The sequence below is a fragment of the Chiroxiphia lanceolata genome, chromosome 17 (genome assembly GCF_009829145.1).
Source record: "Chiroxiphia lanceolata isolate bChiLan1 chromosome 17, bChiLan1.pri, whole genome shotgun sequence".
Classification (NCBI taxonomy): Eukaryota; Metazoa; Chordata; class Aves; order Passeriformes; family Pipridae; genus Chiroxiphia; species Chiroxiphia lanceolata.
In genome coordinates this window covers 6,350,101-6,366,205 of record NC_045653.1, presented here as the reverse complement: position 1 = coordinate 6,366,205, position 16,105 = coordinate 6,350,101, and the positions used below count along the sequence as shown (strand labels likewise).

Here is a 16,105-nt window from a genome sequence, read left to right as displayed (position 1 = left end):
CGGCGAGGGGAGCACTCACGGCGGGGGTCTCCCCTGCGCCCCCAGGCCGAGTACCACCGGAGGTTCGGGAAGATTTTCCGCATGAAGCTGGGGGCTTTCGACTCGGTGCACATCGCCGCGCCCTGCCTCCTGGAAGCCCTGTACCGCCGGGAGAGCGCCTGTCCCCAGCGCCTCGAGATCAAGCCCTGGAAAGCCTATCGCGACTATCGCGACGAGGGCTACGGGCTGCTCATCCTGTAAGTGCCACCCGCAGCATCCCGGGGAGGTGCGGGGAGGGCCGGTTGGTCCCTGCGGTGCGGGGGAGCCCATGGGGGATAGGGCGGGTCCCAGGTGCCCGGGGGATGCTCCAGCCCACCCTCCACTCCCCGGGCTGCCCTCCCGGGGCTCATCCCCCTCCCCAGGGAGCGCAGGGCGGTGTCGGTGCGATGAAGCATCAGCGGTGTCGTGGTGCACATGCGGCGGGTTTGGGGTTTTCTTCTTCTTTCCTTCTTCTTTAAGTCTCTCGCTTCCCAACCTCGCTGTCTTCGTTTCAATCTAGGGAAGGAAAGGACTGGCAGAGGGTAAGAAGTGCCTTTCAAAAGAAATTAATGAAGCCCAGGGAAGTTGTGAAGCTGGATACGACCATCAATGAGGTACTGGGCTTTGAGAAATCCTTCCTTTATCCACTGCAAACCTGGGGAATAAATCCAGTTTATCTGGATAGCTGCTGATTTGCTCTACAGTGATAAAACCACGAGTTCATGCTCAGATCGTTCAGGGGATAACAAGTACAAACTCATTGCCAGGGTCTGACCAAAAGTGAGACCACAGAGAAACCTGTAGTTGAGATTATCTGTCTCCACAGAACAGTGAGATCATTCCACAGTGACACAGACTCCTGCAAGCAGTTTTTACCTACTTCTCTTGCATTCAGTAGTTTTTGCCTTTACTCCTTCATTCTTATGCCTCCACCCCGATCAGTGAACACCTTCCTCCTTAACCTCTGTGTGTTCCTCACCTAGTTTGAGGAGCATCTGTGATAAACAGCTTAATTCTCTTCATTGTGAAACTCCAGTGTTGCCCCAGAGTGAAGTGTTTCATCCCTGTGGAGGAAAGCTCAGCTTATGGAGGTACAAGCAATGATAGCACAAGAGTCTGTAAAATCCAAACATGCATTCACACAGGGGGAAGTTGAATCTTGTTCAAAGAACAGGAAACAGAAGGATTCCTCTCTTAGGCAAGATTGCTATCTATTTAAAAGACAGTTGAAATGCTGAATTGCACAGGATTTCTATTAGCTGATGTCATTTTATCCCTTATTTTCTCTCTCTTCTTTCCACTGTTCAGGTCCTGGAGGATTTCATGCGTAGAATAGATGAAATATGTAACCACAATGGGCAGATGGAAGATGTATATTCAGAATTCAACAAATGGTCCTTTGAAAGTAAGTCATTTTTTGTCTGAGTATGGTGCACCTGCCATGGCATTTCAGTTCCAGCGTGATCAGGGATGAATGTATTGGCTGATTATTTCCAAACTGTTGGCTACAATATCCTGGAAACTGAGTTGCAGAACATCCAGGGAACTATCACAGACAAAATTCAGCAGCAGCTACACAGATTCCTCTGTTTAGTTACCTGTATGACTTACTAAAAATATTCAAACATTGTAATGGCTTATAAATCCAAAACCTGAGGGAATCATGGTGCATTTATCTAGACTGGGATCAGATAGCACATGACCTTTTTCTGTCCATCTGATATTTGTTAATTACCAGCAGCACAAGATCAATGAAACGATCCCATAACAGTGAAGAAGTGCTCATTGAAGACAAAGCTTGGAAAATCCCATTTGAGATGTTTACGTTGGGATTCAGAAGCACTGGAATAAGTTACCAAGTCAGGAGCCTCCATCTTTAGAAAGCTTTATATGGAATCTGCCAGGAATGACCTAGGGCAGAAGAAACAGCCTCAGTGGTTCCCAAAAGGAGGGATGTTGGCTGTGGTGTGTTACTGAACAAGCTCTGCCAGACCCATCTGCTCTTGGCTGGCTCAGCTCAGCAGCCTGTGGACTGAGGCCCTGAAAGTGTTTGTTTTTTCCCCTGTCAGTGGTGAGGGCTGATTTTGGAAAAGGACAAATAGGAAGTGAGAGCTTTAAAAAAAGAAGAAAAGGCAAGTGGAAAGGGGTGGAAACTGGTAGAGTGTGGGACACTGTCAGTGTTTGCAAGTGGTTTCTGGCTGTGGGAAGGGCTAGGAAATGCTGGAGGAGATGACCTAGGAATGCTGGAGGAGATGGGCTAGGAAATGCTGGAGGAGATGACCTCTTCAGGCCGAGTTTTCCTACCACTCAGTTCTCTTCAGTAGCACTGCCAAATATCTTATTTACCAAATAATGCCAGCCCTGCATGGCAGAAGGCTCTGCTGCTCATGAGGGGATCAGTGGTGCTGCTGTAAGGGCCCCTTAGCTGGATACTCTACTTGAGTCTGAGAGAAAGAGGCAGAAGGTATTTAGAAAGTGCTGCTCTCAGAGGTTGTATCATGGAACATTTTCCAGAAGGATAATCCAAGCCATTCCTTGACAAATGATGACCAACACACACACTTTTGCTTACATCATTTAATTATAACACTGCTTAACAACAGGTATCTGTCTGGTGCTGTATGGAAAGAGGTTTGGCCTCCTGCAGCAGGATGTGGAAGAAGAAAGTTTGAACTTCATCAAGGCAGTAAAAACGGTATGGAAGGGTCTTTCCTGGGGCTGTAGTGATTTTCTACCCCTCCTGCTAATGAGAGGCAGCAGCTTAAATGAGTCACCTGAAAAACAGCACCTCGAGCTTCTGTGCTACCTGTGCATTGGCAGCTTTGCACATCCAAAGTGACACTTACAGTGCAAAGCTAACCCTGAACACCTGAACTGTCTCATTTATGTGATGCCTAAACCTGACAGGGAAAACTGCTCTATGGACATCAGGGTAATCCTGGAAATGGAGTTGGCAGGTTGGTTGGTTAACTCTGCTCTGAGACACCTGTTGTGCAACGCTGCTCTTTGCTGGGTGGGACTGCTGGGGTTGTGTGGGACTATGCAAAAATACTGGATTTGGAGGTTACTCATTCCTGCAGGCAATCCTGCTGTGCATTTTGCTGTAACTTGGACTCTGGTGATACAAACCTGCCTAATTTTAGTCATCCAAAAGACAGGCATCTAGCCCAGCCTAATTTTTTAGCTCCATCTGTTGTCAAGGGAGAGAGAGGCACTGCCAAAAATTAGCTTGTCCCATTCTAAACAGGTGCCTAAAGTAGAGGAGATGTACTGCCCACTGGAGAAGCCTCATATCCTCCTCCTGGCTGTCCCTAATTTTTAGCTGGATATGGTCTAAGTAGGTCGAGACCCATCCTTTCTCTCCAGGATGGAAAATCCACCAGAATCTTGCCTTCCTGAAAACTGCCTCCTACTTTACAGTCTCATTTTGTTCAGAGATTGCAAATAAGTATAGATTAAAGACAGATTTCCCAAACTCTTTCTCCACCACAGATGATGGCCACTTTTGGGATGATGATGGTGACCCCTGTGGAACTTCACAAGGGGCTGAACACAAAAGTCTGGCAAGCTCATACTAAAGCATGGGATGATATATTTAAAACAGGTTATTGTTTTAAACATAGTTTCTCTTCTTTTCCTTTATCTCTGTTTCCTGCTTGGTGGAATTAACTCTTTTCATCCTTGCTATTGTTCTATGCTGCTGTTAATCACTTCAGCACGGATTGGAACAGCTTTGCTGCACTAAACACAGACTAATTCCAACATGGGAGCAGGTTTTTTATGACTAACACTCAGGTCTGGTTGTGGGACAATACCTAATTCCCAGGGAAGCCCCAGGATTTTGGGAGCCAGCAGTTAATTCCACTTTAATCTGTCATAAAATAGCCAGAAAGTGCATAATCTCTTTAAAGGTAAGTATATGAGCGAGAAAAGGGACTTGCCTCAAAGGGACCTCAAAGGGAGTTGTTTTCCCAAGAAACAAGAATTTTACACACAACAAAACCTGTTTGCTAAAAAAAAAAATAAAGAAATTACAGGTTTTCTGAACAACTTGGAATATGGTTGTAAATCTTAGAAGCAATTTAAATTGTAAGGTACAGTTTGGCTTTTTGACAATTTTTTTTTGACTATTTAAGATTAATTGGCCTTCAAGGTTTAAAAAGTTACTCCAACTCCAGATATGAAATTAAGTTTGTATTTTTAATATTTTGCTAAACACTGACAAGTGTCACTAAAAATTGAGAAAGATTTTGGCACTTGGATGGTTGTGAGTACTTGATACTTCAAGACTTTTGGTCAAGCCATCCACATGTGCACTTATTTTATTGCTTCTTAATTTATGGAGTTTAGGAAAGACACTTTTTAGAACAGTTTTGTTCAGAAAAAACAGTTTAACACCTTCACTTGACAGGAATAACTCCTTACTAGGAACTGTAAGATGTTGGGCAAAATCTACTTCTCTGTATTTAAAAAAAAAAAAAATCCCCAGTATGTGGAAATTTGGCATCTCTTTGTGTCTTCCCCTTGTAAATCAAAGGCTTACATTTCCCCCCAGGGAGTCTGAGTACTAAGTCTCTTTGATTTTTTTAGCACCTTGATCCCCTTTGAAAACCCCGGGGCAATAAATTTCACACACTTGTATTTCTGTTTGCTAAATATTTCGCTCAATGTCTCACTGATTTCCTTTCCTAATTTAAGAAAGCAGAATTCCTAAGAGTTTGCAGGAATTTCTTCTGTTCAAAAGTGATTTTTGGGACTGGGTTTTTTGTCTAAAAAGTGAAAATACCATACTTTATTTAGTATAAATATACTCACTATTTATTCACTGCTTGCAAAAAGAGCCCAGCTTGGCACCTCCTTTCAAGATCCTGCATGTCAGAAGTGGCTTTGTTTTTATTTTTACAGTATTTTTACTGATTTTCCATTAATTACCTCCCTCCCCTCCCTCCTCAGCCAAACACTCCATTGACTGTCGACTGGAAAAACACTCTGCAAACCCTCAGGAGGATTTTCTGTGTGACATCTACTCTGGAGGACAACTTTCCAAGAAGGAGCTGTACGCTGCCATCGCAGAGCTCCAGATTGCTGGGGTGGAGACGGTAAACCTGGCTTTGCAAGAGCTTCAAATCCTTCCACTCCCTGCCTGCCTCCATAACCCAACCATCCTGACACCTGGAAGGGAACTAATCCTGCTTTGCTGGCCCAAGTGCAAACGAATATTTACCTGAAATCATAGATTTGTTCTTCTGCTCATCATTTCTAGAGAACAATTGAGATGGCTCATAATCACTTAAGCTTTCAAAATACCATAAATCAGTGACCAGCCATAAATATTGCTTTGAACTTTTGGCAGCTTCTTCCTTCTGTCACCACAAATGGAGGTCTTACATTTCTTCTTGGTTTCTTTCAGACAGCCAATAGTTTACTGTGGGCTCTGTATAACATTTCACGCAATCCACGCGTCCAGCAGAAGCTTTTCCAGGAAATAAAGAGTGTTTTGGCTGCTAATGAGACTCCAAGTGCTGAGAACTTGAAGAATATGCCTTACCTGAAAGCATGTCTGAAAGAGTCCATGAGGTAAAATTCCTAAATAAGAGCAAAACGATCACAAAGTTTTTTACCAGCTTGTGTGTACTAGAGGGGTAAGAATTTTCTTGTACATATAATTTTGTTCATCTGGTTGTTTAAGGTGAACTATATAGGAAGAAAAAATGCTGGAAATGTAACCCATTGTGTTTTTCTCACTGTAGATTAACCCCATCAGTGCCATTTACCACTCGCACCATCGACACGGAAATGGTTCTGGGAAATTATGTGCTGCCCAAAGGGGTAAGGCAATGAATTTTACTTACTAGGGTGTTTTGCCATTTATTAACTGTCTTATAAACCACAGAAGTTGGTCACAATTCAGTTTTAAATTGACTTTGCCAAAGGATGAGGCCCAGCATAAGGAATGAGGAATTCACACCAAAGATTCCCATAAACTCAACCCCAAACCTGCCTGCACTGCTGATGGATTCAGGCAGAAATACTGGTCAGAAAACATTTTGCTGTGCTGCTCCAAATATTTTTTTTTCCGATTTTCTCATGATTTTTTCTGAGGAAACCATGACTTTTTCTGTGTTCAGATTAATCCTCAGGGAACTGCATGGCATCTTCTGAGGAAACCGCCTCGCCTTTGCTGTTGCATTGGTTTTTTCCATCAGCGAGCTGATTCACTTGGCAGCTCTGGGATGATTTGTAACGAGACTCTCTTTGTTTCTAGACTGTTCTGATGCTAAACAGCCATGCCCTGGGTTGCAATGAGGAGTACTTCAGGGACTGGACTCAGTTCAGACCAGAGCGCTGGTTCCAGAAGAACCTGATCCGTCCGTTCTCCCACGTTCCCTTTGGGATGGGGAAGAGGATGTGCATCGGGCGCCGCGTGGCAGAGCTGCAGCTCCACTTGGCCCTTTGCTGGGTAAACACTCCAAAAAAAAAGGCCATTTTGTGCACAGTGGGCCTTCAACCTCTAACAAAGCACACTGATGGAAACGTTTGTGTTTCAGCTCGTCCGCAAATACCAAGTCGTGGCCACTGACCAGAGGCCCGTGGAGACTCTGCACTCGGGAATCCTCATTCCCAGCCGGGAGCTGCCCATCGCATTCCACAGGAGATGAGGTGAGTGAAGGGGGCTCTTGGAGCACAGCACACCTGGCTTTGAGCATCATCCAGAATTTCCGTAGAGCTGGGAGTGCAAGACAGAAGGTGTTTGTCTAATCTTCACCCTCCCAGTGAAATACCATTAATTTTCATTACTTTTAACAGAAAATATTCTGGGTACTAAGAAAACGAATTTCATACAACTCGCAGCTCTGAAGTCAGTTTTATAATCCAAGAACAAGTCTTCTTCTCATAATGCAGATCAGAAATGTGTACACTGTTGGAAAAAACAATAGCCATGATTTTGTTATAATGTAACTTCTCCACTGCATTTCTACAAGAAATTTCCTGAAAAACAGCCTTTGATTTTTGAGCATCAATTTACAGATTAAATAGCCTTAGTGAAGGAACAGTACCTCAGAGCTCTGCAGAGTTTAGAAAACAAAACTTGATTTTAGGCATAAGGACAAAGAAAAATCTATTTGTAAGTAGTTACGCAATGTTGCAACTTATTATACATCTTTGTTCAATAAAATCGAATGTAAGACTTTCTCTGCTCACATGAGCTTACACAAATGAGCTGATAAAATAGCTTATTTGTCTAACAATCTAAATGGAAAAAACAAGTCTTTGACCTAGAATTAAATCCTCAAATTAGAAATCAAGTGACATTTAAGTACTATGGAAGATATTTTTGTGCTGGCCAACACTACAGGAAGAAAATCACTCAGTATAATCTGAGCATTAGCTCCTTTAACTGAAGTTTTCTCAGTGCTGTTTACTTTGAAATAATTCATCACAATATAGATTTTTTTTCTCTTCAATAGAGCTTGCAGAAAAATGAATGACAACCCTGCTGCTGCCTCCTCTTAAAAAACAGGCATCAACTGGAGAAGTCAAAGCTGTGGAGGCTCCACCAACCAGTGAAGAATTGCAACACCCGTCCCTTGAACAACTGCAGAGTCAGAAATAGCACCAAGAAAAGCTCCCAGACTGTTTTATTGGGAAAATGTGGTTAGTTAGTTCATCCAGTGTCAAAAGGAAAGAAAAACATCATGTGCATTCACATACCTGTGGAAATACAGTGATTTAGTGCAGCTGAGGGACTGCCCAGGACAACGAGCTGTGCAGCGTTCTGGACAGTTCTTGTCAGTGCACAGGGAAATTATTGCAGCCTCAGGCTCTTCCACAGAGCAGCCTGGAAAGAGCTGCCTCCCAGTTTGGGTTCAGTCCTGACTGCACTGGCACTATCAGCTCAGAGTGGAAGAGCTTGGGAAGGCAGTTTAAGGGAGAAGAAACTGGCTTAGTCCTTACCCATCACCAACGCCACGGATTAAGCTGAAATGTGAGATGGCAGTCAGGAATTAAGCTAAAAAGAGGGTTTGAAAATCAGGATAATTAAAAAAGGATATTTCCCTGGTGTTATATAAGAATATAAGGACAAATGTACATAACAAGATTTATTCCTCATGCCTGCACAGTAGCTTGATTTATACACAGTGCTGTGCCTGGTACAATCTCTGCTCTTGCCCAGGGAGTTTCATGCCTCTGATTCCTGCACAAACCATTTTATCCCACCTTTATTGTCAAACCTTAATGGCCTTTTATTGCATGAAAAGGCCTCATTCAAAAATGGAACCACTGGAATCCTATGGGTTCTGCCACTGTTAAATGCTGATTATCCTAACAGGATAGTGACTTCATTAGATGAGTACTATAAAATGTATCTTTCAAAGAACAATTTCCCAGGAAATGAGGATCCTAAATATTTCAAATAGGTTTTTTTCTTGTGGAGACTGCAGTATTTGTATCTAAAGGTTAAAATTGTCACTGTCTTGCATGTAATATTATATGTTAGTTGTTATGGTCACTAGTTTTTCCAATGATGCAGTTTGAAGTCCAGCTTTGTATATACATAACCATGAATGGTTGTTTTTATTTTTTTACTTTCTGAAATGATCCAAGTTCTTAGTATTTGTCTGTCTGTCCCCTGTGTTTTGCTTGTTTTCCTCTGTTGTTAGACATGGAAATGTAGCCCTATTAAAAGGTATAAGGCAATTTGTGTATTATCTGAATATTTCTAGTCAATTTGGTAACAGTCAATTTTGTAATAAAATAAAGGTTTCTATTGTTTTTCTATAATTAGCCTTCCATAGTTTATTATAAAGTTGTTGTGGCTTTACAAAAACCTTGCCTTCCACGGCAACTTCTTGCAAAAAAGCTGCTGTGGTACTTTCAGCCCTCTGCTTGACATCCTCAATGGGCTTGAGCTGGAAATTCTACCAAGTTCTACTTTAATTCCGCAGTGAAAATCTCCTGCTTTATGATACCCAGAGCTGCTGGGTTGTGTGGATTGTGACAGTCAGCTGGGACACAGTCTGGAAAGCCCAGCTCCTGGTGGGAGGGTCTGGTGGGCACTGCCTGGCACCACCCAGCCCCAGCGAGGTGGGTCCTGGGTTAAGTACAAGGAGTTAAGCCCTGCAGGGCAGAGCCTTGGTGCCAAACCCCTTTTGTGCCTTTAATTCTGCTATTCCTTCAGTCCAGGCCAACCCCAGTATTCAGGAATGAGTTAAACCCAAGCTTTCAGCCCCTTTCCCTCTGTATAATCCTGTGAGACCCCAATGAATGCTCTATCAGGAGTTTCTGTATCTGAGCACGTTTCTCCCTGGTGTGCACAGAACTGAGGTCTCCAGGGATGGCATTGTTACATTTCTCTGCCATTATGACAAGATAAAATCCATAAAAAGTTTCGAGGGAGGATGAAAATAGTTTGAACCTCTACAGAATCAAAAGAAATATATATATATATTAAGAAATGCCATCCAGCAGCACTGTGACTGACAGGCTGATGGTCACATGAAGGCAAATCTGACAGTCAAAACCTGCTCTGTCTTTGCCAAGGGAAAGCAGCCTCAGGTTGAGTGACTGGTGGTGTAAGACAAGTCCTATAGCACTGTGAGGATGGTGCTTTTCCAAAAATTATGTTGCCATGTGCCCCTTAGAGTGACTGGAGTTTGTGGTGCTGACACTGATCTGGGAGCTGGGAGCACTGGGTCCCTGAGCCTGGGAAAGGTGGCCTGGGAGAACAATCCCCTGGGAGCTTTGGCAGCTCATGTGAGGCTGTGTGGGGGGATCTACCCAAGCTGCTGTGACAGTAACACACACCAGGTCTCCTCTTATAACAGTATAAACTAATATTACTCCATTAGAGCCAGCAGAGTTGTGCCAATGTGAAACAAGTGTAAACAGAAACAGTTTGTTCAATTCCAGGCACTTCACATTGCTCACAAATGTCCTGATGATTTAACTCCTAAAGACAAGCAGAGGGAAGAGGTGTTATCTCGTTGAACTGACCTTGACAGCCCAGTTATCAGCTGTTTCGAAATCCTTTATTGCTCCCGTGTAGTAAATCCCAGGTTCATACTTACTGGACTGCTCATTATTCCTGCTACTTAAATTTAGGGGACTCAAAGATCTGTACAGGTGTTGCTGTGAGGAAGGTTTTGACTAATTCTGTACAAGCTGAGGTACCAAGGAGTGCTGCCTGCTGGATTTCTGAAAGTACAATAACCACTGACCTGGAAAATTGTGTTTCCGGAAGCTTTGTAGATTTTCAAGTTCCCGAAGTTTGCAAAGAACTTCATTAATCTGCTACCTCAAAGTAAATGTCCAAAGCAATTTACCTAGGAAATAGGTAATTATCAAACTACACAGATAATGAATGACCAAGCCAGACTCCCACATCAAGAAACCCACATGGCTTCCTTTCCCCTCGTTTTTCAGTTGTAGAAACCCAGTGTGATGCCTCTGAGATTAATAAATGTCTATGAAACCCTTCACCTGTGGTCAGATGGATAAATTCAGTGCAGTTCTTTGCTGCTTTGAAATGAGTTAGTCATTCAGAATTTTCATTTCAGCACTGCTTCCCTGTTATCATTTCCTACGGTTACTCCTCAGAGGAAGGGAGTTGGATCATAAAATAATTGGAATTAATTGGCCTCCACATTAACTTTCTCAGCAAGGAAGTGAAGGAGGTTTACCCATCCAAAAGGAAGTTAATTTGGGCATGTTGGTGGGAATGGTATAGACAAAGCTGAAGCCAACTAATCCATGTTTTTTATGGATAAAGAATGCCAGTTTTCAGGACTGACAACCTGGCATTTTTGATCTGTGTTTTGTTCATTATAATCTGGCTGTTCCATGGCTGTGAGTCAGTCTCTGTGTACACCTTTCACTGCTCTGATTACCTGACAGATAATGTGTCCTGGTTTGTCTCCTTCCATGCTGAGAAGGACCTTTGTGCTCAACAACTAGAGGTAGAATTCTCATCTGTGTCAGTGCTGACTTTGATTAATGGGGCAAAATTACCCAAAACCTGAAAAATTAATTCTACCAACTGTTCACAGCTAAAGTTCATTTCAGGACAAATTTTTGGAGAACAACTCAGCACATTCTTCATTTTAAATACGTGAACCATCATTCTGATGTTAGTGGGACTGCAGGAGTATGCGTGGGATTTTTTAATGCATTCTTACTTTTTGTAAAAGGAGAAAGTTTAACAATTTCCAGCAGCTTGTGGCACACATATTCAAAACTCGTGGAAGAGTTGTACTTTTAGAAGAAAAGCTGCCTTTTTACTTCAGATAATTCAGACAAAGAGCCTATTGAGATTGAAGCTACAAGCAGCTCATTAATCTCTTACCCTGGCTTCGTGTATTCTTCTGATAACTTGTGGATTGATATACTGAGGTGTGGGTTGCTGCATTCAAATTTTTTAAATGTAGCCTTCCAGGCAAGGCTTGGGGAAAAGTATGAATATTATATTACGAAACTGAGCATTATTCTTATTGCTCAGTTTTATTCTTGGGTATTTTTGAGTGTCAGCTTTCAAGTGAGTGAAAAACAGAGTTGCTGAATTGTTTTGGCCTGGAAGGAGGACATGTCCTGACTGTCCAGGCTGCCATCCCTCCTCTCTCTCTACTGTAGCTCAGGGCTGCCACCCCACTGCCTTCAATCCCTTTCATATTCTGCAGTACAAGCCAGTAATCCATCTGCTGGCACTGAGAAATGTAAAGTCACATGAAACTGGTGTCAGCCACAATGCAACCAGTGCAATTCTTTGGGCAGGGATGTGTAGGTGGTGAGGATGGAGAGCACACTTGGGAGCTGGTTCAATGTTACAGAGCACTTTTCCCAAAACAGCCCTGCTCTTTATGTGAATATTTCTGCATTACTGTTCACTTCCTTCTTGTCTGTTCACCCAAAACCATGTTAGTGCCTCATACAATTCCTATCTGGACTTTATCTTCTATATTCCTATCCTCTTCTTTACCAGCAGAGGAAGAACTACATTTATGTTCAGCTCTTGCCCATGGTTTTTGTCTCAGCTGCATGATCACTAACCTGTGGCTTTGGAACAACTTAACAAGTTAAACTTCAGCTGCAGGATTTGGATCCAGAAGGAGTTTTAGACAACTTTATATTGTAGGGTTTAGATGGAACAATCCTCCTCCTGACAGGGAAAGCAACAACGAGACCTCTTTCTAAACCAAAATATTTTTCTCCAAGGGACAATGTCAAAACAAGTGGGGAATGGAATGTATTTATAATCGGGGTAAATTTTGCTGTGCTTTCTTGGGCACGTCCCTCTCAACAAGTTTGAACTCTTTGCCTCTAATTGTTCCATGTGTTGAGTGAACTGCAGCCTCCACACGTCAGGGGAGAAGGGAAGGAAGCAGAGTCAGCTGCTGGCAGGGAGAACAGGGCAATAAAGGGGAACCAGGAGTACCCGAGTTACCCCTTGGTCTCCCCAAATTGGTCCCCAGCAGCATGTTTGTGATACTTTGCCCTCCACTATCAAATTAGGTGCCCTGAAACCTGATAGTGAATCAAGCAAGTCACATCTGATTCATCCTGCTGCTGAACTGTGTTCCACAGGAAAACAGGAGATAGGGGAGAAGCAGGGGAATGGTGCAGGTCTGGTTTGCCTCCGACTAAAGGGTTCTCTCACTGTGGGATGGACTTCTAGAAGCACAGAGTGGCTCAAGGTGAAGAAAGGAAAAATGTTCCCTAAATTTAATGGAAATAATGGGAGGAAGTCTTTGAGAAACCTCAGGCAGTGTGAGTTGCACTTATCTTGGCTTCCAAGTTCCCACAAAAAAAGCCCTCACTGTTATCTCAGCTCTACCGACGGGAATCACAGATAGTTTTGCAGATGAGGTCAATGCCTGAATCAGGCTCTGTCCCACTTTTTTCCAGGGCAAAGGTCCCCACATATCTGATCAGGAGTCAGCCAAGAGTCAACTCAACCCGTGGGCAAAGGCCACCCTAGAACTGGGATCTGCTTTGGTGGCTTTGCAGGACATTCAACCACAGGCTGCAGACACCAAACACACTCCTCATGATGAGGTTGATGGGATTAAACTGTCTGTCCTGCCATAAAGCACAGGAGAAGACCTCAGCTGGGATCCAAACTTTAGCCATTTTAAATGGGAGCAGGAGTAGAATAAGGGAGATTTTGGGAGCAAGATTCTGGGCAGGATGACAAGATAGTTGGACTCACACACACCTTCTGCTCTGTTCAGGCGGTGCCAAGTTTTGGTACTCTGGAACAATCCTGTCTTCCCTCTGGCTGTGTTTGAAAGTCAGAGCAATAGGAAAGAAAAGCTTTCAATTCACATTTCTCCTTGTGATACCAACACTCAGTATCTCATTTCAACGCAAGCGAAAACTTCAAAGCACTTCACTCCACTGAAATAAAATTAACAACAGCAAAGAGAAGAAAACAGGAGATATCAGGAGATGTTTTATATGAAATCACTGAACATGATGACATAAATTTCTCAAGTAATTGGACTCCCTGAACATTCTTATTGGGAGCTTCCACTGGAGTTTCAAGGAAAGACTGGACATGGCACTCAGTGCTCTGGGCTGGGTGACAAGTTGGGGATTGGTCACAGGTTGGACTCAATGGTCTTGGGGGTCTTTTCCAACCTTCTGTGGTTCAAGACATATGATGGGAAGTTGGCTCCATAAGATATCAGGCTTTTAGTTTTCCTAATGAAGTCTAACATTTCAAAGTTCACATCTAAGTGCTTGCTCTCTAAAAGGCTGATAAGAAGTGCAGACTTCACATTTACAGTGAAGTGAAATATCACTTTATCAGCTTTATGAAATCCAGAAGTGCTGCAGCTCTGTGGAGGTGTCTGCTCATCCTACCTGTCTATTAAATACCTGTTTATGTGCAGATTGAAAAGGATTTTTCAGGGAGAGAAAGTGCCATAGAGTTACAAAAATAAAGTAGGCCCATAATTGTAAGGATATTTCATTTATTGAGCCCTCTTTATATATGATGCTTTGATTTAGACACTGAGGGCAGAAGCTGCTTTAACTAGGGGTCAGTGGGAGTTGAGTCCTTCTGAAATGGAAAGGACTTGTCCCTCAGAGTTGTTCACACCAATTCCAAAGAATAGGGGAGTCGTGGACTTTTTTAGGTGTGGTTTGCTCACCTGCAATAAAAGCCCTGTGAGATTGCACCCCAAAGAACTTTGTGGGTTCACAGACTAATTATGGGCTGTTGTCCTTCACAGGTATCCTGCTTTCTGTCCTGAGACTTTGAACCAGACAAAAACCTTTCTTGCAGGGTTGGTTTTGGTAGGATCAGAGCTGCTCTGACTCACCTCTTGGCTACAAAATCACTGGAGTCAACAGCAGGAAGGTGGCATGAACATGTATTTGGGGGATGACACCTTGGAGCTGGAAAGGGCAAGACCACCTTTCTGACTGCATCAGCACCAAATTACTCAAAGGAACAGGTAACTGCATCCAGAGTTGCACACATTGACCTGGAGAGTGGTTCTCAAGGTCTGTCTTAGGAGAAACACAGGTGTTGAACCACATTATTTGAGGTGCAGACCCTGAGGTTCTTAAATATTTAGGTGACATTAAACCATCTAAAGTCAGCAGGATTTATTTTTTTTTTCCTGAATGCCAAAATTTTGCTTTGGATGTGTAAGAACCTCTCAGGAACTTTCCTTCTGTTTTGAACAGCTCAGAAAAGAACTCCTTGCACGAGTTTTCTTTGTTGTTGAACAGTGGCAAACCAAGGCACACTCAGAGGGAAGTCTGGCAACTAAGATTTGGGAAGGTGCTGGAGGACATTTTCCAGAAAGGAAGGTACCTTCAAATACACTTGATTCATAACTCTTGCAAAGTTTTTCTTGCCCAAAGGCAAAATTGAAAGGAAAACTAGATCAGCTCGTTGCTTGAGGAATCAAAGAGTTAGTTGTGAGCCAACAGATATTCACTGCAGGGAGAGGGAAGTTTTACTTATGTGTGGATACAAATGACTGGAATAAATATTTAAAAATAGCATATTCTATTGCCTGCAGGTGGAGTTGTTCAGGGAGGGATATGGCTGATGCCAAATATTTTATCTGTGCTTTGATCCAACAGCAGGGCTCTGGCAGGTGCCCTTAGAAACACAGAGAACACATTATTTTGTATATTCAACAGCCCCTCGGGAAGCTGCTGCTTCCTCTGAACCCCTCTTGGGCTGTGATTGGCACCCGATGTGCTTCACTGGAAAACAGATTTTTGAGGACATGGAGAGTACTGTGCTATATATAGAAGTCAATGACATCCAGGGAAAAACAATTGAAGGAGCAACTGGAATTTCTGGGGGAAATCAGAGCTCCTGGGCAAATAGAGAGGTGTGAATTCTGTGTAATGGAAATAACGTGTTCGCAGGGGAAGTCAAAGCAGAGGGTGTTCAGACAGGTCACACAGCAACCACTGACAGCCTGTCTCAACAGAGAGATCAGGCACAAAGTGATGGGGATTAAGGAAGGAAAGGGATGTTGTGTTTGGCTGCCCCAGCTGGTGCCTGAGCGCTCGTGCTGGGGCACAGCCGGCTCTGCATTCCCTGGCTCCCATCACCTGGCACAGCACGACCAGGGCAGGTTGCCCTGGGAAGGGAGAGGGGTGGTGGAGCTGCACAGGATGGTTAAATTTCCAAGAAACATGCTCTTACATTCATAACAAAATGCACTATTCAAAGCACGAGCATCTGCTGTCACCTCAACAGACTGATGGGATGCTCAGAGTTTTACAACAAAGTGTCAGTGCCATCCTGGGAAGCCACATGCCCAATGCTGGCCATGCTCAAACCCCTTCACTTGCTCTCCTTCTCTCTGGAGGGATGTTGTGCTGTGTGATGGGTGTTAGAGCTGACAGCTCCCTGTCTTCACACCCTGCCCAGGGCTGAGGCCTGTTACTGCAGCTGAAGGAGAATGAGAACTGTGTTTCCTACTTTTTTTTTACTTGAAATTAAATCTTGAAATCTAAAATTCTTCTGTGTACGAAAACTTGACAGAAGTGAAGATTTTTTTTTTTAGTGAAATCAAGTTAGGGAGAGAGGAAACACCTGAGGTGAATGCAAACCTTA

At 43.3% G+C, this 16,105-nt stretch overlaps 1 protein-coding gene across 1 annotated transcript; it reads left to right on the top strand.

Moving 5' to 3' along the window:
- The first annotated feature begins 32 nt into the window (after positions 1 to 32).
- LOC116795296 (1,25-dihydroxyvitamin D(3) 24-hydroxylase, mitochondrial) lies at positions 33 to 8,800 on the top strand. The gene is made up of 11 exons (XM_032704922.1): positions 33 to 236; positions 539 to 632; positions 1,327 to 1,423; positions 2,622 to 2,713; positions 3,511 to 3,622; positions 4,972 to 5,117; positions 5,429 to 5,595; positions 5,769 to 5,847; positions 6,284 to 6,478; positions 6,567 to 6,678; positions 7,490 to 8,800. Exons 1-10 carry the CDS (start codon positions 82 to 84, stop codon positions 6,675 to 6,677), a joined length of 1,248 nt encoding a protein of 415 aa, XP_032560813.1. The 5' UTR covers positions 33 to 81; the 3' UTR covers position 6,678; positions 7,490 to 8,800.
- Positions 8,801 to 16,105: the final 7,305 nt, after the last annotated feature.

Excerpts from the sequence above, each read along its gene's own strand:
- LOC116795296 (XM_032704922.1), top strand. The coding sequence starts at position 82 with ATGAAGCTGGGGGCTTTCGACTCGGTGCACATCGCCGCGCCCTGCCTC. Across the intron at positions 237-538 it reads GGCTACGGGCTGCTCATCCT|GGAAGGAAAGGACTGGCAGA; the intron begins GTAAGTGCCACC and ends GTTTCAATCTAG. Across the intron at positions 3,623-4,971 it reads GGATGATATATTTAAAACAG|CCAAACACTCCATTGACTGT; the intron begins GTTATTGTTTTA and ends CTCCCTCCTCAG.